General features: G+C 44.5%; 1 protein-coding gene and 1 long non-coding RNA gene across 3 annotated transcripts in view; one reads left to right on the forward strand and one right to left on the reverse strand.

Moving 5' to 3' along the window:
• LOC125005323 overlaps window positions 1-16,744 on the reverse strand; it is a 179,289-nt gene that overhangs the window by 59,151 nt on the left and 103,394 nt on the right. The window lies entirely within an intron of this gene.
• Window positions 12,100-16,744, forward strand: part of insyn1 (inhibitory synaptic factor 1) — a 47,816-nt gene continuing 43,171 nt past the window's right edge. Inside the window, exons 1-2 of one of the 2 annotated variants that reach the window (XM_047580593.1) lie at window positions 12,100-12,746; window positions 13,254-14,937. In XM_047580593.1, coding sequence (XP_047436549.1) covers window positions 14,794-14,937 — 144 coding nt within the window. In that variant the 5' untranslated portion in view covers window positions 12,100-12,746; window positions 13,254-14,793. Of the gene's footprint in view, window positions 12,747-12,850; window positions 13,016-13,253; window positions 14,938-16,744 lie in introns of those variants that run through there. The other variant, XM_047580594.1, reaches the window with a different exon arrangement.

Here is a 16,744-nt window from a genome sequence, read left to right on the forward strand (position 1 = left end):
GCTACGTTTCAGACTGTGGCAATGAGAGAGAAACTGCCTTAGGCAATGAAATAAGAGTGGCAGTAGGCATCAGGGCTGAGCTGAATAATTCAGCCCCTGGATCACAGTACATTTTCATATTCATATTTTCACTGGCACATTTATTGGAGCAACCCCCCTTCTCCTCTGCCTGAATGCATCTTCCCTTTCAGACCCCATACATATCTGAATCAACTAATGACTCCTCTTGAGGAATTAAAAAGGCATCATTAGCCAGCACCTGAAGGTTGGGTCTGATGAACTGTGAGGACTTTGTCGATGCTGATTAGGAAAACAGTCTCAAGGGCTGATCTGCAGAACAGCAAAGTCATATGTAATGAGGATACCAGGCGTACATTTAATGTACAACATTTCCCTTCTCGCTTGTGTCAACATGATTAAAGGTGATTTATTTTTTGAGGTATAGGAAGTGGTGTTTAATTTATGTAATAAAAAACTTTTAGTTTCTGGTTATTTTTTAATTTTTAATTTTTTTTACATCAGAGTGAAAAGGAGTTCCTCAGCTGATATTAACATCACTGAACTTCTCCTGTAACAAAGATAAATATTAAGTTTTTGGTTATACAGTAGTTACGATATTTGAAATTGGAAGCCAAGAGTATATCGTGGAGTATGGATACAAGACGTGGATATGTGACAAACAAGTTGGATTTCCAGTGTCCTGGGAAGGAAGGTTGAAAAAAAAAAAACACAAAGTGGGCCAAGGATGGAGCCTTGGGGATCACCAATGGTGAGATGGACCATAACTGACAACTTAAAAAGATTTATTTGATAAAAAAAAAAGAAAAAAAGGTATGAACCAAATGTTGAGGTGAGGTCAAGAAGAAATAAAATTCTCTATCTCCATCAAAAAGAAATTGATCGTTTTCTTTACTTTGACGGCTGCAGCTTTCATAGACAGTAGACACAGTCAGAAATTTATCAATGTCTCTTGAAGGGTGACAGTAAATAATAATATTAAAAAAAGAAAAGGTATACTTTTTTGCTGCATGTCATTTCATTTCAGTTTTTTTTATGCTGTTGACAAGGCAGTAACACAATTGTCACAACAGTGTATTGCTATTTTAGAGGTAATCTCTGAATCCCTGGTGGACATAGAGGACTCAGTATGCTGCAATATAAATCAAACAGATATGACACTTGAAAAATTACATGAATTCTAAAATACACTTTGTTTTCCAAAATACACTACTCCACGGTCCTCCCTTTAATTAAACTCTTGCTTGTAGAAGTGACAAACACACTTTTATTCTCCCTTCAAGTGAGGTAGACTTACCTTTATTACTCTTTATTTACTCAAGTCCCTTACCCAGCTGAGACTAATAATGTTGGTCAAATTGTCAAACAGGTGCACCCCCCCAAAAAAAAAAAGTATATGTGAGTAAAGCGGAAAGAAGGAGGGGTAACAAGGAAGATGTAGATGCAGCAGAGATGACCCACATTGGTGCAACTTGTTATGAATTCACAATGATGCTGTTGGGCTTGTTAGCACACGGATGGGGAGCCAGGGGTGATGGGGGATGCACAGTTGGCTATCTCTGCTAACCCCTCTGCAATTCTATTACACTTGTTTATAGCTTTTGGCAAACAGCGCACCAAAGATACTTTAGCTTCTGAGAGAAGGGCAGGGTTAAAGGGGGACGACTACTTAGCATTTCACAAGGAGACAGAGAGGGCATCCTGAGCAAATTGAACACGAAGGGGAAGTGAAGGAAGATTGAAAGATAAACATAAAACTGGCAGACTGTTAAAGCACTGGTGCAAACTGTGCAAATAACACCACAGGATTAAATGTGGATATTTATGGATATTTTTTTAATCTTTCTGTGAATTTAAGCTTTAACGTCCTTTGCATATAGCATTATTGAGAGGATTTGTAAAAAAAGAAAAAAAAAAGAAAAAAGAAAAATCCCCCTGGTCTGCACGAATATTGAGAATGATTGCGAGTGACATTCGCTCATCCACTTTCAACTGCTGTGGCAGTTTGAGAGATGCCAACTGACACATATAATATAAATGCAGAGCTGGTTACTCCATGCTTTCTGAATGGCAGAGTGGGGATGATAGAGGCACCTGCGAATTAGCAACTGTTGTCACACAATCCCTGTCACACGAGCCGGCGGGGGAAAGTGCTTACGCCTCCATGTGGTTTGTAGGTGTCTTTTTGTGTTTGTGAGGGCAAATGTTAGTTTGAAACTATCATAGTAAGACAGAATAATATGAGATTATCCTTTAATTTATTCCCTGAGATCTCAGTGCTCCAAAGGGCTGGATTCAGACAGTCTTAGGTCAAAGGTGTAGGATCAAAGGTGGGGGTACTTACACCTTGCAGTTATCTTAAAGGATTATTGAATGCATTCTGTCAATGAAGGTCCATAAAGATAGTAAGACGTGTGTGTGTTTGTGTGTGAAAGATGGTATAACCTGCACTGACCACAGCTCCATGACACATGATTTGCTATGGTGCTTCAACATGATGTGTCCATTCAGCTTCATTATTCGTATGGCTACTGAGCTGCAGGTTGCTACAGATTTTCCCTGAGATTTAAATTCTGGTCACTCCTGTAAAGATTGGCCATAGCGATAAATTGATTTTCGCGATTCATTTGGTTTAGTGGTTTAGGATATGTTTTTTTTTTTTTTTTTTTTTTTTTTTTTGTTGTTTGTTTGTTTGGTTTTTGATGTTGTTGTTTTTGTTTTTTTAAGAAGATTGGATTTTCCTTTAACTTCCACTGCCTTTGCTCCCTTTGGGCTCCCCCAATTTATAGCGGGCCCCGAGCTCTCCTAAGTGTATACACTTCCCACAGAGACATACAACAGGGCAGCAAACTGAAACGAGTTCGCTCCCAAAAGAGTCATCAGTAGTTTGGAAATGGTTTTGGTTTCACGGTGACAGAAGCAGCAAAGACAGTTTATGTCAGCATTTCAATTAGAGTCAGGCAGCAGATTGGGACAAATTTTGTTGACTATGAGGTGAAGCACAAGACCGCAACAGTACACAAACATTTGCTAAAAAAGTACCCAACATTGGCAGAATCATTTTCAAATTCTATCCTACATGAGTGCAAAGCATGACGAGTGTAGTTTTATATTATTAAAGACACGGCGCCCATTTATTCAGTGGAACAGCTGGGGTTTATCCATATCATATATTGATACGTTCTACCAAGCCACGGGTTTTTAACTTGAAGGCATACTGTTGACCTATGGTCCATCCTAATCAGTCAGCCCTACATCAGCTTGATGGGAAAATCTATTTGTCTTTTTCAGAGACTGCGCCCAGCTCGAACGTAAAGACAATGAAAAAATACTCAGTTAAATGAAGCAATCACTTTCCCCCAACCATCACGACCCTTTTCAAAAACAGCGGGCATTGCACAATTTAATTTTAAACGCAACTTCTGAATAATTTATAGACATATGAGTTGCATATGAGTTGCAGATTTTTTAGATATCTTGTATGACCGGTAGCTTTGAATTTCTGTTGTACTATCCCCTTTATCTTCCACATCAAAGACTAGACTTTGCTTTGACATGGTTTTTCTATCACCTTCCAGAACGCAAGACAAAGCCCTCTCCTACTGCTGCTATGAATCCTACATTTCTTAGCAGCCTTTGCACCGCTGTAATCAAGGCAAATGAGTCCAATTAATCTTGGAACATGTGTCCTTGCGAAAAAGCTGAACATATGGAATCTTTACCTACCAGATACAACACTTAAACCCCATGTTCCCTAGGGGTAATGCTCTATTTCATGGTATAGAGGGAATTTGTAAACTGATTTTTTTACTTGATTAAGTGCTGACTGTAATAAAGCAGCAAAGAAAACAGTAGCTCAATCAAAATGACTGTATACATCGTCAAACATATGGCCCGTGGGGCCAAAAGTGGCTTGCCAGAGGATCCAATCTGGCCCTTGGGATGAATTTGCACAGAGCGAAAACTACATAGAAGGAATTAGCTGCAATTTTTCAATAAAAGTAATTGCTGTTTTTAATTTGTTCACTGAGGGTTTCACTCTTTTAGTAAGGAGTGCGGCCATGACACAACACCAAGACCCAGACGTAAACAGCAGGCGACAACTAAGTGCTGAAATTTCCTGCTGTTCATACATGCTTTGTAAAAGGATCGTACATTAAATGTAATAAAATATATAATGTATATATAATAAATGTACTTTATATAATGTACCTTTTCTTATTTGCACTAAAACAAAGGGAAACAAAATTGGAGTTGTACGTATTTATAGGTTACTGTGCTATTATGTTACCGGTCCAGCCCGGTTGAGATCAAATTGGAGGTAACGTTGATATCCAGCGACACATCAATCAATAGAGGATGACTTTTGCAATCAGGTTTCTCAGTGCACACAGCTTTCCATCCTTAAGGCAGCCAAAGCATATATAATGGAAGCCACAGTGTGCCTCCCCATGCTGGGTTCATTTCTATTTCCACTGCATCCCCACAGCAGAAGATAACCACACGGGCCCACAATGAGCAGGGCCAAACCGTGACGGACCCCATCCACAATCGTGCTGTTCTGATGTCACAGTAAGCTGATGGGCTCAACATGTGTGTTCATGCTCTTGGGTTGGAGTTAATTGGGGCTGAAGACTTGTTGTCGCTATCTCACATTATAGCTTCCGCCAGTGGAAGGATATTAACGGTGGCTCTCTGTGTCAGAGTACTTTAGGTTAGGTACAGTATGTGACAGTATGATTTACTTGAGATATTTTATATTGACTTCCACTCTAACACAGCTCATAGGTGAATATTGTATTTTTCGTTCACCAAGTTCTTCTTGTGTTGTCAGATGTAGTTGTTACTTTGCAGGTTGATGAAAAATGGACTGTATGTGAGCTACAAAAACAAAAGGAGCCATTTAGAGTTAATTAGTTACTGTTCCTGTGTTAATAACGATCAAGAGCTTGATACCAACTGTCAGTATGATTGAGTGCAGGTTAACGCAGGTAACATTATTTGCATTATTCATGAGTGATGAGAGAGATACATGATTTTATTTTGTTGGCCTACACGCTAAATGTGTCTTTTAACCAGACAGAGCCATGCAAACGACATACAAACAAAAATTTTGAATTGTCCGTTTCTTCCACAATAATCTAAACTGGTCCGCGTGAATGGTAATTAAACACACCCAGGTGCTGTGGCACATGTGGAGCCCCATTTTGTGCGATAAAGGAACATTTTAATGAAAGCATTTCAGGAAATAAAGAAGCAACCATGGCCAAGGATTTGTGACATTTATGAATCAAACCACTTAACGCACACCTGCACCACCAAAATGAAAAAGCCGTCAGGGAAGCTATGAGGTCGGGGTGGGCCAGCGCTGAAGATGCCACCTGTAGCAGTCCCAAAAACACAAGGTACGGGTGACACATTTTCATTTGGTTATCTTATCTGCTGTGGGAGCTGGTCGTGACGTTGCAATGTAATGTACTTCTTGTGAAAAGTTCGGCTTCATGAAATTCTAAAAAGCACATGGATGATCTGAAATATCACTCAATGAAAATGTAGTATGAATGATCATACATAAATATATATGTTAAGTGAAATGTAGTTCTTATACTTATTATTATACTTGTAATGTACTTTTAATTAATCAGAATTTTATAGTAAATTGTTTCATTTATTCCGCAGTAGAGTTTAAGGCTCCACCACGTGAGCTTTCGTTTTTACGCCAATTGCTTTTTTTTTTTTGGAAATGATGATGTCATAGCCTCACCGAGCTTTTGCACATGCAACAGGTTTTAGGGAGTAACCGTACAGCGCCACATAAGGCCTGGCATAAGTACTGCAGTGGCTTCACTCGTGAATGACCGGTTTAAAAAAATACCATCTTTGTGTGCACATGGTCTTGCATAAGTTTTTTTTGTTGTTGTTTTTCCTCCAAACCTGCATTCAAGCACCTCATACCCCAGATTTACAGCGTTCCTTGCATACTGCTCTCAGTGGATAGACGGGCCCTCGGTTGCAGGTGCATTGATATTTGAATGTGTTCTGATATCACTTGCATGTGTACAAATCAGTAGCAGGCAAAAAAAAAAAATGAAATAAAAAAAACAAACAGCCATCTGTCACACACACTTGGCCCCTATCTGACCCCTACGCTATTATGCAGCACTCTAAATTATAGAGGCCCACATTGATCCGAGCCAGGCAGACTGAGGACTGCCGAGCAGCGTCAGCTCCTAGCATGTCTTCAGCATGACACGAGGCTACTATTCGCTACGAGGCCACAGGTCCTCTCGGGCCGAGCGGGCCCCACGTGCAGCTGCGTGCACAGTCCACATTTTCACGCCGGTGAGGGGAGCAAATGAGAAATCAATCAAACACTTCAGCTTCCTTTTAGTGCGTAAGAGCGCTGATCCATCACAAGGTGTTATGGTCTGAGACAGCATGTGCTCGTCTGCATGCTGCATGATTCCTAAAAAACACACACACACACACACACAGAGTGACACACACATGCACAGGATGCTGCAGAGTGAAATATCAAAAGGTCAGCAGACAGCCAAGAGGAGAGACCGGTGTCATTGTCAGACAGGCTGGGTCTGAGCTCTCTGTCCCTTAGTGTTTGTATGAAACCAAGGACACAACAGGAAATCGTAAACAAGCTCCGAACATCTATGTTTGACCGCGCATATTTCAGACGCCAGATGTGCCTCTCCGTGCCTTTGCTTTACAAATCATCATTCACCGTCAGTCGTCATCGAGCCAAATATTCCACCGTGGAAATGTGATTTACTTCAAGCCTCTCAGTGCGCGTGTATTTTATCATTCGACTATACATACCTTTAAATAAATAAGACTACGCACTAACTAAGTGCCACGTGTATCATTAATTTATGAATACACGGTATGCTGAATGTGCATTAAAAAGTGCAATCATTCCCCTTCGATTCTCCGCCGCGCCATCATGTGATTCCCTCACACGGCAGCGGCATGATTTAAAAGTAAATATTTCAGAGCATCAGTCAAATACCAAACTCTCCACCATTTTAGTGTTCAGTCAGAGCAGAGGAAAAAAGGGGCAGGTCACAACTACACCACACTGCCACACAATGGCCACGAGAGGAAAAGCATAATGCATGCAGAGTAATTAAAGGGATAATGCCACGAAATGTAGCTAATCCCCTGACAATTGAAAAAGAAGGTCATGTTTTCCCCCTTGCCTGCCTCTCTGTTTGTTCACAAAATATCTCAGATTATTACAATGGATTTGGCAGACATTCAGAGTAAAAATAATCACTCGCCCAGGATTTATTTGATGAGATTCTGATGATCAGGATGTGGGATTTCGAGCAGTAGGCAGTGGTTGAGAAAACAACATAGCATGACGACAGTTTGCCTGAAAATGAAACCAAACAGATCACAGTCGGCAGCAGATCAGAAAAAGGGGAGGATGTCCGATATCAGCTATGCACGCGATAATACTGTGTGCCAGTCTATGCTAATGAGCCTCACTTTGAAGCTCAAATGTAGATACAGAGACAGTTCTGGGCTCTGCTATGCCATCGAGGATTAGCAGCGTTGGATGTAGACGGCATTAGGAATGTCGTTAATGCTGATGGAGAGAAGTCCATGAAGAGTCCAAAAGTCCATGAAGATGATGTTCCCTGTGCAACCTTTTGAGGAATTTAAAGGAACAAAGAAGAACAAGAAAGAGAGATGTACTGATAGATGAACACATCCCTGCAGTAAACCTATACAAGTTCCTATTTCTTTATATCCCATGTCAGTATAATACATTATTTTTTCATTTAATACAACTCACAGAAAGTTTTCAACGTTATGTATAATCAACATAAAGTCGCCTGTTAGCTTAGCTTAGCTTGGCAGCGTCCACAGGACAACAACTATTACAATAACTATGTCTCTGTTCATTACCTAGCAACCTCAGCGTGATGAAAAGGACATTTGGGTGTGTCCAAATTAAATGATGCGCCTAACTGACTAGTGAACCTTAGTTGGTTGGTTGGTTTTGTTACACTGAGCCGCATTTTCTTCTAGACTACAGAAACTGGCCTCTGGCTGTAGACTTCTATTAACTGAACTGATATGAGAGCGGCATCAATGTTCTCTCCAGGAAAGTGAAGAAGCACATTTACCAAAATGTCAAATTGTCCGTCCGATATGTGTTTGTTATCATTCGGATAAGACGGCAATGACAAACTGTTCCTTTAATAGACACTGCCTGGCCAAAAATAAGTTGCCACCTGGACTTAACTAAGTAAGTAGGTATGAGCCCACTGTTGGATAATTACTGGATGGGTGATCATCTTTCAGCTGATAACAAATGATTTAACCCCAACTGATGCAATGAGTCGCTTCTCATTTCTTAGATAACTGGGTCAGAAGACAGATCCTGTGGTTGTGGAAAAGATGTTAGTCTGTTTGAGAAGGGTCAAATCATTGGCATGCACCAAGCAGAGACAACACCTGAGGAGATTGAAGCAGAAACTACTAAAATTGGATTAAGAACTGTCCAACGCATTGTTAAAAACTGGGAGGATATTGGGGAACCATCGTCTTCAAGGAAGAAACGTCGTCGGAAAGAAATCCTGATTGATGATGATCAGATGATCTCTACGATTGGTGAAATTAAATCGAAATAAAACAGCAGTAGAACTGAGGGCTAAGTTTTATAGCAGAAGTAAGAGCATTTCCACACGTGCAATGTGAAGGGAATTTAAGGGATTAGGACTGAATGGCTGTGCAGCCTTAACAAAACCATGGATCGGTGAGGCTAACCAGAAAACAAGGCTTCAATTTGCAAGAGAACATAAAGATTGGACTCTGGAGTAATGGAAGAAGGTCATGAGGTGTCAGCTGTACCCGCCCGTGGGGGCAGTGCTATGATATGGGGTTGCTGTAGTTGCTCAGATCAAGGTTCAGCAACATTATAGCTAAAGAATGAGGTCAGCTGACTAACTGAATAAACTGAATGACCGGATTATTCCATCAATGGATTTTTTCTTTCCTGATGATTATGACAACGCCAGGATTCATGGGGCTCAAACTGTGAAAGAGTGGTTCAGGGATAATAAGACATCATTTTCACTTCGATGGAGTCCAGACCTTAACCCCACTGTGAATCTTTGGGATGTGCTGGAGAAGGCTTGGTGCAGTGGTCAGACTCTCGCATCGTCAATAGAAGATCTTGGTGAAAATTGAATACACTGGATGGAAGCTTATCGAAACAATGCCACAGTGAATGTAGCTGTAATCAAACCTTAAGGCATTTTTTTTTTTTTTTTTTTGGTGGCACCGTTTTGTTTGGCCAGGTAGGTGTATTAACAAACCCTGCCATGTAATATGAATTTTTTAAAAGTCAAAATAAGGAATTAATTTTGGCATATTATTATTTTTATTATTATTATTATTTGGATGAGTGTATGCATTTTATTTTGTGTTTTCTACACGTGAGACTTTTCTATTATATATTAAGCTGACAAGGTCGTGCTTGCTCATCAATAATCCAAAGTACTCTGAAGTTCATCCTACCCAGCCATGTAATCGTACTTGTGTATACTGCATGCACATGGGGAGGCTATAGAGCGCATTACGCCCCAGGAGGCGTCCGGGGGGACAGGAGGGAAGTAATAAAATGAAAAGGGATCCAGACAAAAGAACTGGATGAGAAGTGAACTGAAACTCGTTGCAAATTAAAGACAACTTAGGATGACAACTCACAAAATAGTCAAACTAAAAAGAGCCTCACCAAAAAATGCAGCAAACTAAATGGAGCAAACTTATCATCTCCAAAACTGGAGCTGATAACACTGTACTACACACTACGGTGGTTTCACGGAAAGCTAACACTGGTGACACACACATCTCTCTTTGTTTGTTGTGGGTTGACCCACTAGCACATAATGGTTTTTGCAAAATAAAAGTGATATTTCTGAAATTTCCATAAAGTACAATTGCGCTTTGTACGTGTTTCCATTGAAAGGTGTTTTGCGAATGAGCTGTAACTCTCGTAAAATCTCATCTCGCGATATCCCATACTCCCTTTTAAATTCTCATCACGCGAGACTTCACTTTGAGATAGATGGACTTCAAAAGTAAGTGTTTTAGCAATATTTGAGAGTTTTTTTTTAGAAATGTAGCCGTTTCTCTTACCAGTTTTTATTGCAATATTTAGGTTTTGCGTATTTCGAGGGGTAATGGAAACACAGAAGAGAAAGAAAAACGAAAAACAAATACACAAGGCCCAGAGGCCATAACAAGTGCATATATATTGATCCTTGCTGCTCACATCCCTCCACGATGCTATAAAAAATAAATCCTGTGTACATCCTGTACCAGTGGATGTGAACCGTGGGGAGCCAAAAGAAAAAGAGCAATAATAAAGAACAAGATCTTTGTTGTATCAAACAAAATATGATATGATAGCTTATAGGGAGGTAAACTTATTGGTGATAGTCAAATAAAATCTCTCCCGGGCTTCATACTTACGGTACAAATTACCAATAATAGTTTCCCCTGGAAAGGAAGGCCAACTCTAATGTTTATGTGTGTGTATTCCAAGTGTGTGTTTGTGGGTCCGCGCCTGTGTATTATTGTGTTCATGCATCTTTGTGCTTGTTTGTCAGCCTGCGCCCAAGTAGAAAAAAAAAAAAAAAAATACGTTCTATAAAACGTCTCCATAAACGGCATGGCACAATAAATCCAAGGCAGAAATATTAAGTGGGACTACTATTTTGCTGGACCCGCTCCAGATTTCTAGTAAAACTCACAAGTCAGTATGACTTCAGCATTAAAAATATATATTTTACAAGCGGGGGGGTGGGGGTGGAAATAATCTCTTCCAATGTAGGCATCTCCACCACGGAGCTATCGGCGTTGTGCACCTGAGCCTTTCCACTGAGAGGTCATTTAGATCACATCCCCTCTTTTAGACAAACCTCCCTTAAAAACATCATCACCTGGCAAAAAAATAAAATAAAAAAATAAAAAATGTGCTTCTGCAATGTGACAAAGAAAGAAAAAAGCTGTAAACTGTTGCGGCGCTCTGAGGAGGAAGCCTCCCGTATGTGCAGTGAGACGAAGCAGCGAAGCTACAAAGGCAGCGCGCTCAAGGACACCTGTTTCTTTCAGGGAACAGTTTGTGAGAAGCATCTCGTCAGTGCAACGCTGCACCAGCCTGTGTGAAACGCAAAGGGAATCTACAGGATCCTTCGCAGCGCCCCTAACTCCGAACGCCGAGAGTTTGATCGAGTCCTGAGACGGCACAATGCGACCGCGTACTCTGGAGAGTGATAACACAGAATATGAAGCATTTATTAACCGTAAACTAGAAAGCCAAACTTGATCATTTATTAATCAAAGACAACACGCGAAAGAGAATTTGTTATACCCCCGAATATTCCCCCAATTAGTCTTACAGCATCAGCATAATGTCTGTGATCTTAGCGGTAGAAACCACAGAGAATTCACCCGCCTGAAAGAGCCACCTAACCTGAATCCGCTCGGTACGGTTATGCTAAGGAATGCACAGAGCCTCTGGCTCCTCTCCCACGGTTATCGGCCCAAAATCCTCAAGGCACCGGTGTGCGTTTATCAAATTTATTTTAAAAATGAAATGAGAAATTTAATTCTGCATTAGGGCGCTGCTTCTGGTAGGCCTGAGCGGGGGCCGTGTCTTGTGTGGAAAATAAACATCCCGATGAAGAGGACAAGGCAGAGAAAAAGTCACGCCGGTCCTCCCTCCCCATCTCAGTCTCTCAGTCAGATGAGGTCATCAAACACCAACCTGCTCTGTATATTAATGATGTAACAGCCAGGAATCTTTGGACACCCCGTCCCTTGAGACGACTTGGCTGGCGGCAGTGGAAGACTTCATCTTGATTTAAGAGAGAGATAACACCCTCGACAGAACTGTGACAAAGGCTAGATAGGCAGTGTGAGAGGAGATAGTGAGGGAGTGTCGACGGCAGCGGCAGCAGCAGCGGCGGGAGGAGGAGGAGGAGGAGGAGGAGGAGGAGGAGAGGGACTGTGTGATACACTGTGCCTTTAAAGCCCCAAGCCCCTCCTCCGCAGAGCCGAGCGGAGGAGCCGAGTGGTGCTGGCAGGAGCCTGAGCCCCACGATAAACTCTGGCATCAGCTTCCCTTCATCCGGCAGTCAGCGAGGACACAGCGAGGGCGCAGGGGCAGAGAGACGGGGACGGAGGAAGAGTGACAGAGAAGGGAGGGAAGGGAGAGAGAGATTAAAAAAAAAAAACAAAAAAAAAAACAACAACAACAGGCCGACAGGCAAAGAGGGAGAGGCTGTCAAAAGAATCACACAGTTCCCCCCCCCCTTTTTTTTTTTTTTTTTAAATTTTTCACAGCGGCAGCACCACAGCCGTTGCCTGCTGCCTTCAGATGCGGGCGAACGATGACGGGCGGCGTGTTTTCGGCGGCGCAGTCAGTTTGTCTGAGTGATGGTAGCGGCCGCCGTGGCATCGCAAGCCGAAGCAGGAGCCCCGCTCGCCGCTCCGGCTCTTAGTCATCCTCAGCCTCCTCTCTCCCTCCTCAGGAGCGCCGCCGGGGCCGTTCGTCGCTCCCACCTCACGCCCGCCGCCGCCGCCTCCTCGTCCTCCTCCGCGGCTCCATCCTCCGCTCGCACTCCTCCTCTGACGAGCCGCAGCCTGAGAGTGAAACAGCCCTGCTGATAGAAGCTTCTCTCTCTGTCAAGACAGTAAGTAAGGGAGGGGAGGGGGGGGTGGAGGGAGGTTGGGGGGGGGACTCTGTGCGTATGTGTGTGTGTGTGTGAGAGATGGAGAGGAGTGCGAGGCAAAAAAATGAGGAAGGGAGAGAACAGCGAGACGAGCGGAGAGTGAAGATGTTAGTGTGTGTGCGACGGGGAGACTTCCAAAGAAGCAGCAGATTGCATGTAGCCTGAGTGATCCTGCTGTGCCTGGACAGTTCGCTCTGGGCATAGCAACAGCAAAGTGATGCACAGGAAAGGTGAGTAGGTGTGTGTGTGTGTGTGTGTGTGTGGAGGCAAGTGCTGCTGGAGCAAGAGATGTATGTTGACAGTAGCTAAAAATCGTCAAGTTAATTCCCGTCCCTCCTCCGAGTCTCCCTCGCTGCACACTGCACTGCACTGGTTGCGATTTGGGAGCACGAGGGAGGGATGGGAAATAAAAAATAAAACAAAAGGAGATGAGAGAATAAGTGATTGCTTTCCTTCCCGTCTGACCAGGTGCCATGTGCGATTGGCCAGCGCACCCTGTGGCAGCGGCATCGCCCCGGATTTGGCGAGGAGCTCTCCTCCCCCCCGCTCGTTCTCCGGGGCTCCTCCGGGAAGCTTTCATGGGATTTACGTTGTCCTGCTGGACGGCACGGAGCTCCCTGCCTCTCTGAAGAGGGTCCGCCGAGAAAAACACAACACCGAGCGGATAAGAAGTAAAATAATTATCCAATCGCAGCACAAGAAGGCAGAGCGGGTTCCCTTAGCAACAACTGAAGGAGAGAAGAGAATCCTTTTTCTCTCTTTCTGCTCCCTTGGTTTTCGGGCACACCCCTGTGGACTGCTGTGGGTCAGTGTTTTTGCGAGAGGACTCGGAGAGCGTCGTTGCATAAGACAAGCTGTCACCCGAATTCCAGGGGAAGGTGCTCATTTGCCTTCCAGTCCCCTCTCCTCACCCCCCCTCCACCACCCCTCCTGACTTCCCCTCCCTTCCGTTCTCACTGTGTCTCATCGGAACCATGATTTTTTTCTCGTTCCTCCTCGAATTCCCATCGCAGGTCACGTTCCGCCGGCTCAGAAATCGATTCATCCCGATCCCGCGACTCGCCGAATGAGCTGCGCGCCCTGGCGCCGGGGGGGGGCCGCACCGGACGCCGCCTTCGTCCCGTTAGCGGACGAGAAATGAAGGACAACGCGATTAGGTCATCATCTGCAAAGAAAATGGATGTGCAGCAAAGTTTATTTTGACGTGAGTTTCTACTGAGAGCCTTTTTATTTTCCTGGAGGAGGAGGCACCACACTGCACACAGGAATATTCCTTTTTTTTTGTCCCCCCTCCCAAAAAACAGGATCTGTCCTGGACAGAAGCCCTTACAGGGGGACTATATTTAGAAGGAAAATCTCGTCCCTGCTGGCCGCCAATAAAATAAAACACATTTTGAAAGTGCTGGGAGCTCTATTTTTCTATCTGTGCTGGGTAGCTTCCTCCACAAAGGAGGTTACCACGAGCCCCCTCTCTGCTTTCACTTTTGTACGTTAGCCTGCCGTCATGCCACCGCGTTTCTCAAGTAAAAAACAAGCGGAAGAAGGGAAAAGTTTCCTCCCTGCATAGACAGGCGTTTTGAGCAACCTCTTCCCCGGGAAACGATTTCAAACGTACGCGCTGACACACGAGATGAGTCGGCTCAACTCGATTATGTAAGAGCATCACACCAGCTTCAGCGCGTGTATTTTGCGTCTTCTTTTTTTTTTTTTTTTTTTTTTCCATGGATTTACCGCGTTCGACTTTTCCCATGCTCCTTTCCTCCTCATTTTCGGACGCGTCCGCCCGAAGGCATGGATGTCAGAGTGTGACCCGGCGCAGAGAGAGCGGTCGCGTCAAGGTGTTTCGGCTGCCCAGGTGCTTTTAAGATGTTGAGGTCTCCCTGCGTGTCCGGGGCCCCTGTTCGGATCAGTAGCACTGAGGCTCCTCGCAGCCAAAGACATGGACCCCGACTCGGCTCCCCCACGCCCTCAGCCTGTTGGCCACTGGCCCCACGTCGCCCTGTAAAGGATGTCCCTCAGCAGAGCTCCGGCCCGGGACACCTCTGAGACCCCCAGCCCGAGAGAACGCATCCGCAGCCACATGAAGATGGTGATCGACCAGCTGGACGGCATTCTCAAGGAGCTCAAGGATGTGGCAAAGGAACTCCGGGAGGTGAGGATCAGAATCTGTTTTTTTTTTTTTTTTTTTTGAAGGGGGGGGGGGGGGGGACGCCGGTGCCGGGTGGGTGCGCTTCTCAAGAAGGCTGCGTTTAATTGTCGTGTAAAATTCCTCTGGCAGCGTGGAGGTTCACATTAAGGCACCAAAGTGATGGGATCCCACGTTTTCTGTGTCCGTGGTAGGAGGCTGTGTTTCGTTTACATTTAACGAACAGTTGTTCTTCGGCAAATTACAAATGTCCTTCACGTGTTCAGCGGTGTCTTGTGGGAGGTACAGTAGATGCGAAGGGCTGTTGAAAAGCAGCAAAGCCGCGCCAAACAGAAATACAGACGCAGGCTTAGATAAGATGCAGGACAATAGTTATATAACCATTTTGTTAAGGATCATCTGGATTCTTACTGTATTTTTCACAACTGCCATGGTAACACTGGAATAGTTGTGTGTGTGTGTGTGTGTGTGTGTGTGTGTGTGTGTGCGTACAACCTGAACAAGAATCAGCAACCGATTTGTTCTGTGCACGTACAACATACAGACTAGAACGTGTGTGTGTGTGTGTGTGTGTTGTGGATAATGTTCAATTCACGTGTGCGGTGAGAGTCTCTCTGGGATCTTCCCCCTGCAGTGCCCTCAAAGCTGTGAGCTCTTCTCGCAAAGCTACTCCGCAGAAAGAGATGAAGGCAGCTAGAGAGCCGAGAGACAAATGAAACCTGAGCAAACACTTGTCTCCGCACCCGTCCCACATCCTCGGAGCACGTCACGTGATTAGCCTCCCACCTGCTCTCCCCCCCCGATCAGGCAGGGACGCGTCTACGCGTGTGCGTCTGAACGTGTCCAAGAAGCGAAATGGTGGATGGCAGTGACCCCCCCCCCCAACCCACCCCCGCCCATCCTCACCCATCCCATCCCCGCCCCATCCCTCTCCTTCTCCCCGACTCTCAGCTCAGCCCCGCTCGCCGCGCTCTACTTTATGTAGTCGCGCAGTCGGAGGTGCAAGGGGGCACCGCTCGAAGTGCGCCGTCTCTCCGGTGAGCGGGAGAAGCCGGGGCCGTGCGCAGGAGTGATTGATGATTATGGGACAACTGCAAGTGGGATAAAGCCGGCCGGAGCTATTTATAAACAAAAACACAGCCCGCGCCTCTGCCAAGCTCCGACGCATATTACAATTCTTATCCTAGACCCCCATTACAGAGGGCTCTGCAAAGTGGCTCAAATTTATTTATTTTTTTTTATTGAGAGAGCACAATCCCGCACATTAAAAGGAATCACATTAGCTGCAGTGGCAGCCATAACGCCGGTGTCAATATCCTGCAATTAAGTGACCTGTGAGATTTCTGGCCGCATCAAAGGGGGAGATGAAGAGTCGGAATCAGTTGTAGCGCCATCAGATGCACGGAAGCCTAATGTTCCATAAAATCTCTCCTTCTCGGCCACATGAAAGGGACACCGTGACAGATAACAACTGTCACATAAATAAATGATGAATCGCAGCGCGAATGCGGAGAAATAAATAACTCGGCGAAGGAGCGGTAATGACTGATTATCACCCACGAGGTCTTCGGGGACCCGGAGATACTGCGGCGCTGCGAGGAGTTAAGGCTGACACTCCAAAGCGCAAAGCTGCCCAGAAATTAAGAAGTTACGAGCGTGTTACTAAACTTACTTCACGGTAGCGCTCTCGCAGCTCAAGATCACATATGTACAGAGTCGCTGTGCCAACTGGCTAAAAGCGGAATCCGAGAAGCGATTAAAAAACTAATTTTAACACGTTATTAGTCACACTGCAGAAGGAATGTGCCTACAT

Source organism: Mugil cephalus, chromosome 3 (genome assembly GCF_022458985.1).
Source record: "Mugil cephalus isolate CIBA_MC_2020 chromosome 3, CIBA_Mcephalus_1.1, whole genome shotgun sequence".
Taxonomy (NCBI): Eukaryota; Metazoa; Chordata; class Actinopteri; order Mugiliformes; family Mugilidae; genus Mugil; species Mugil cephalus.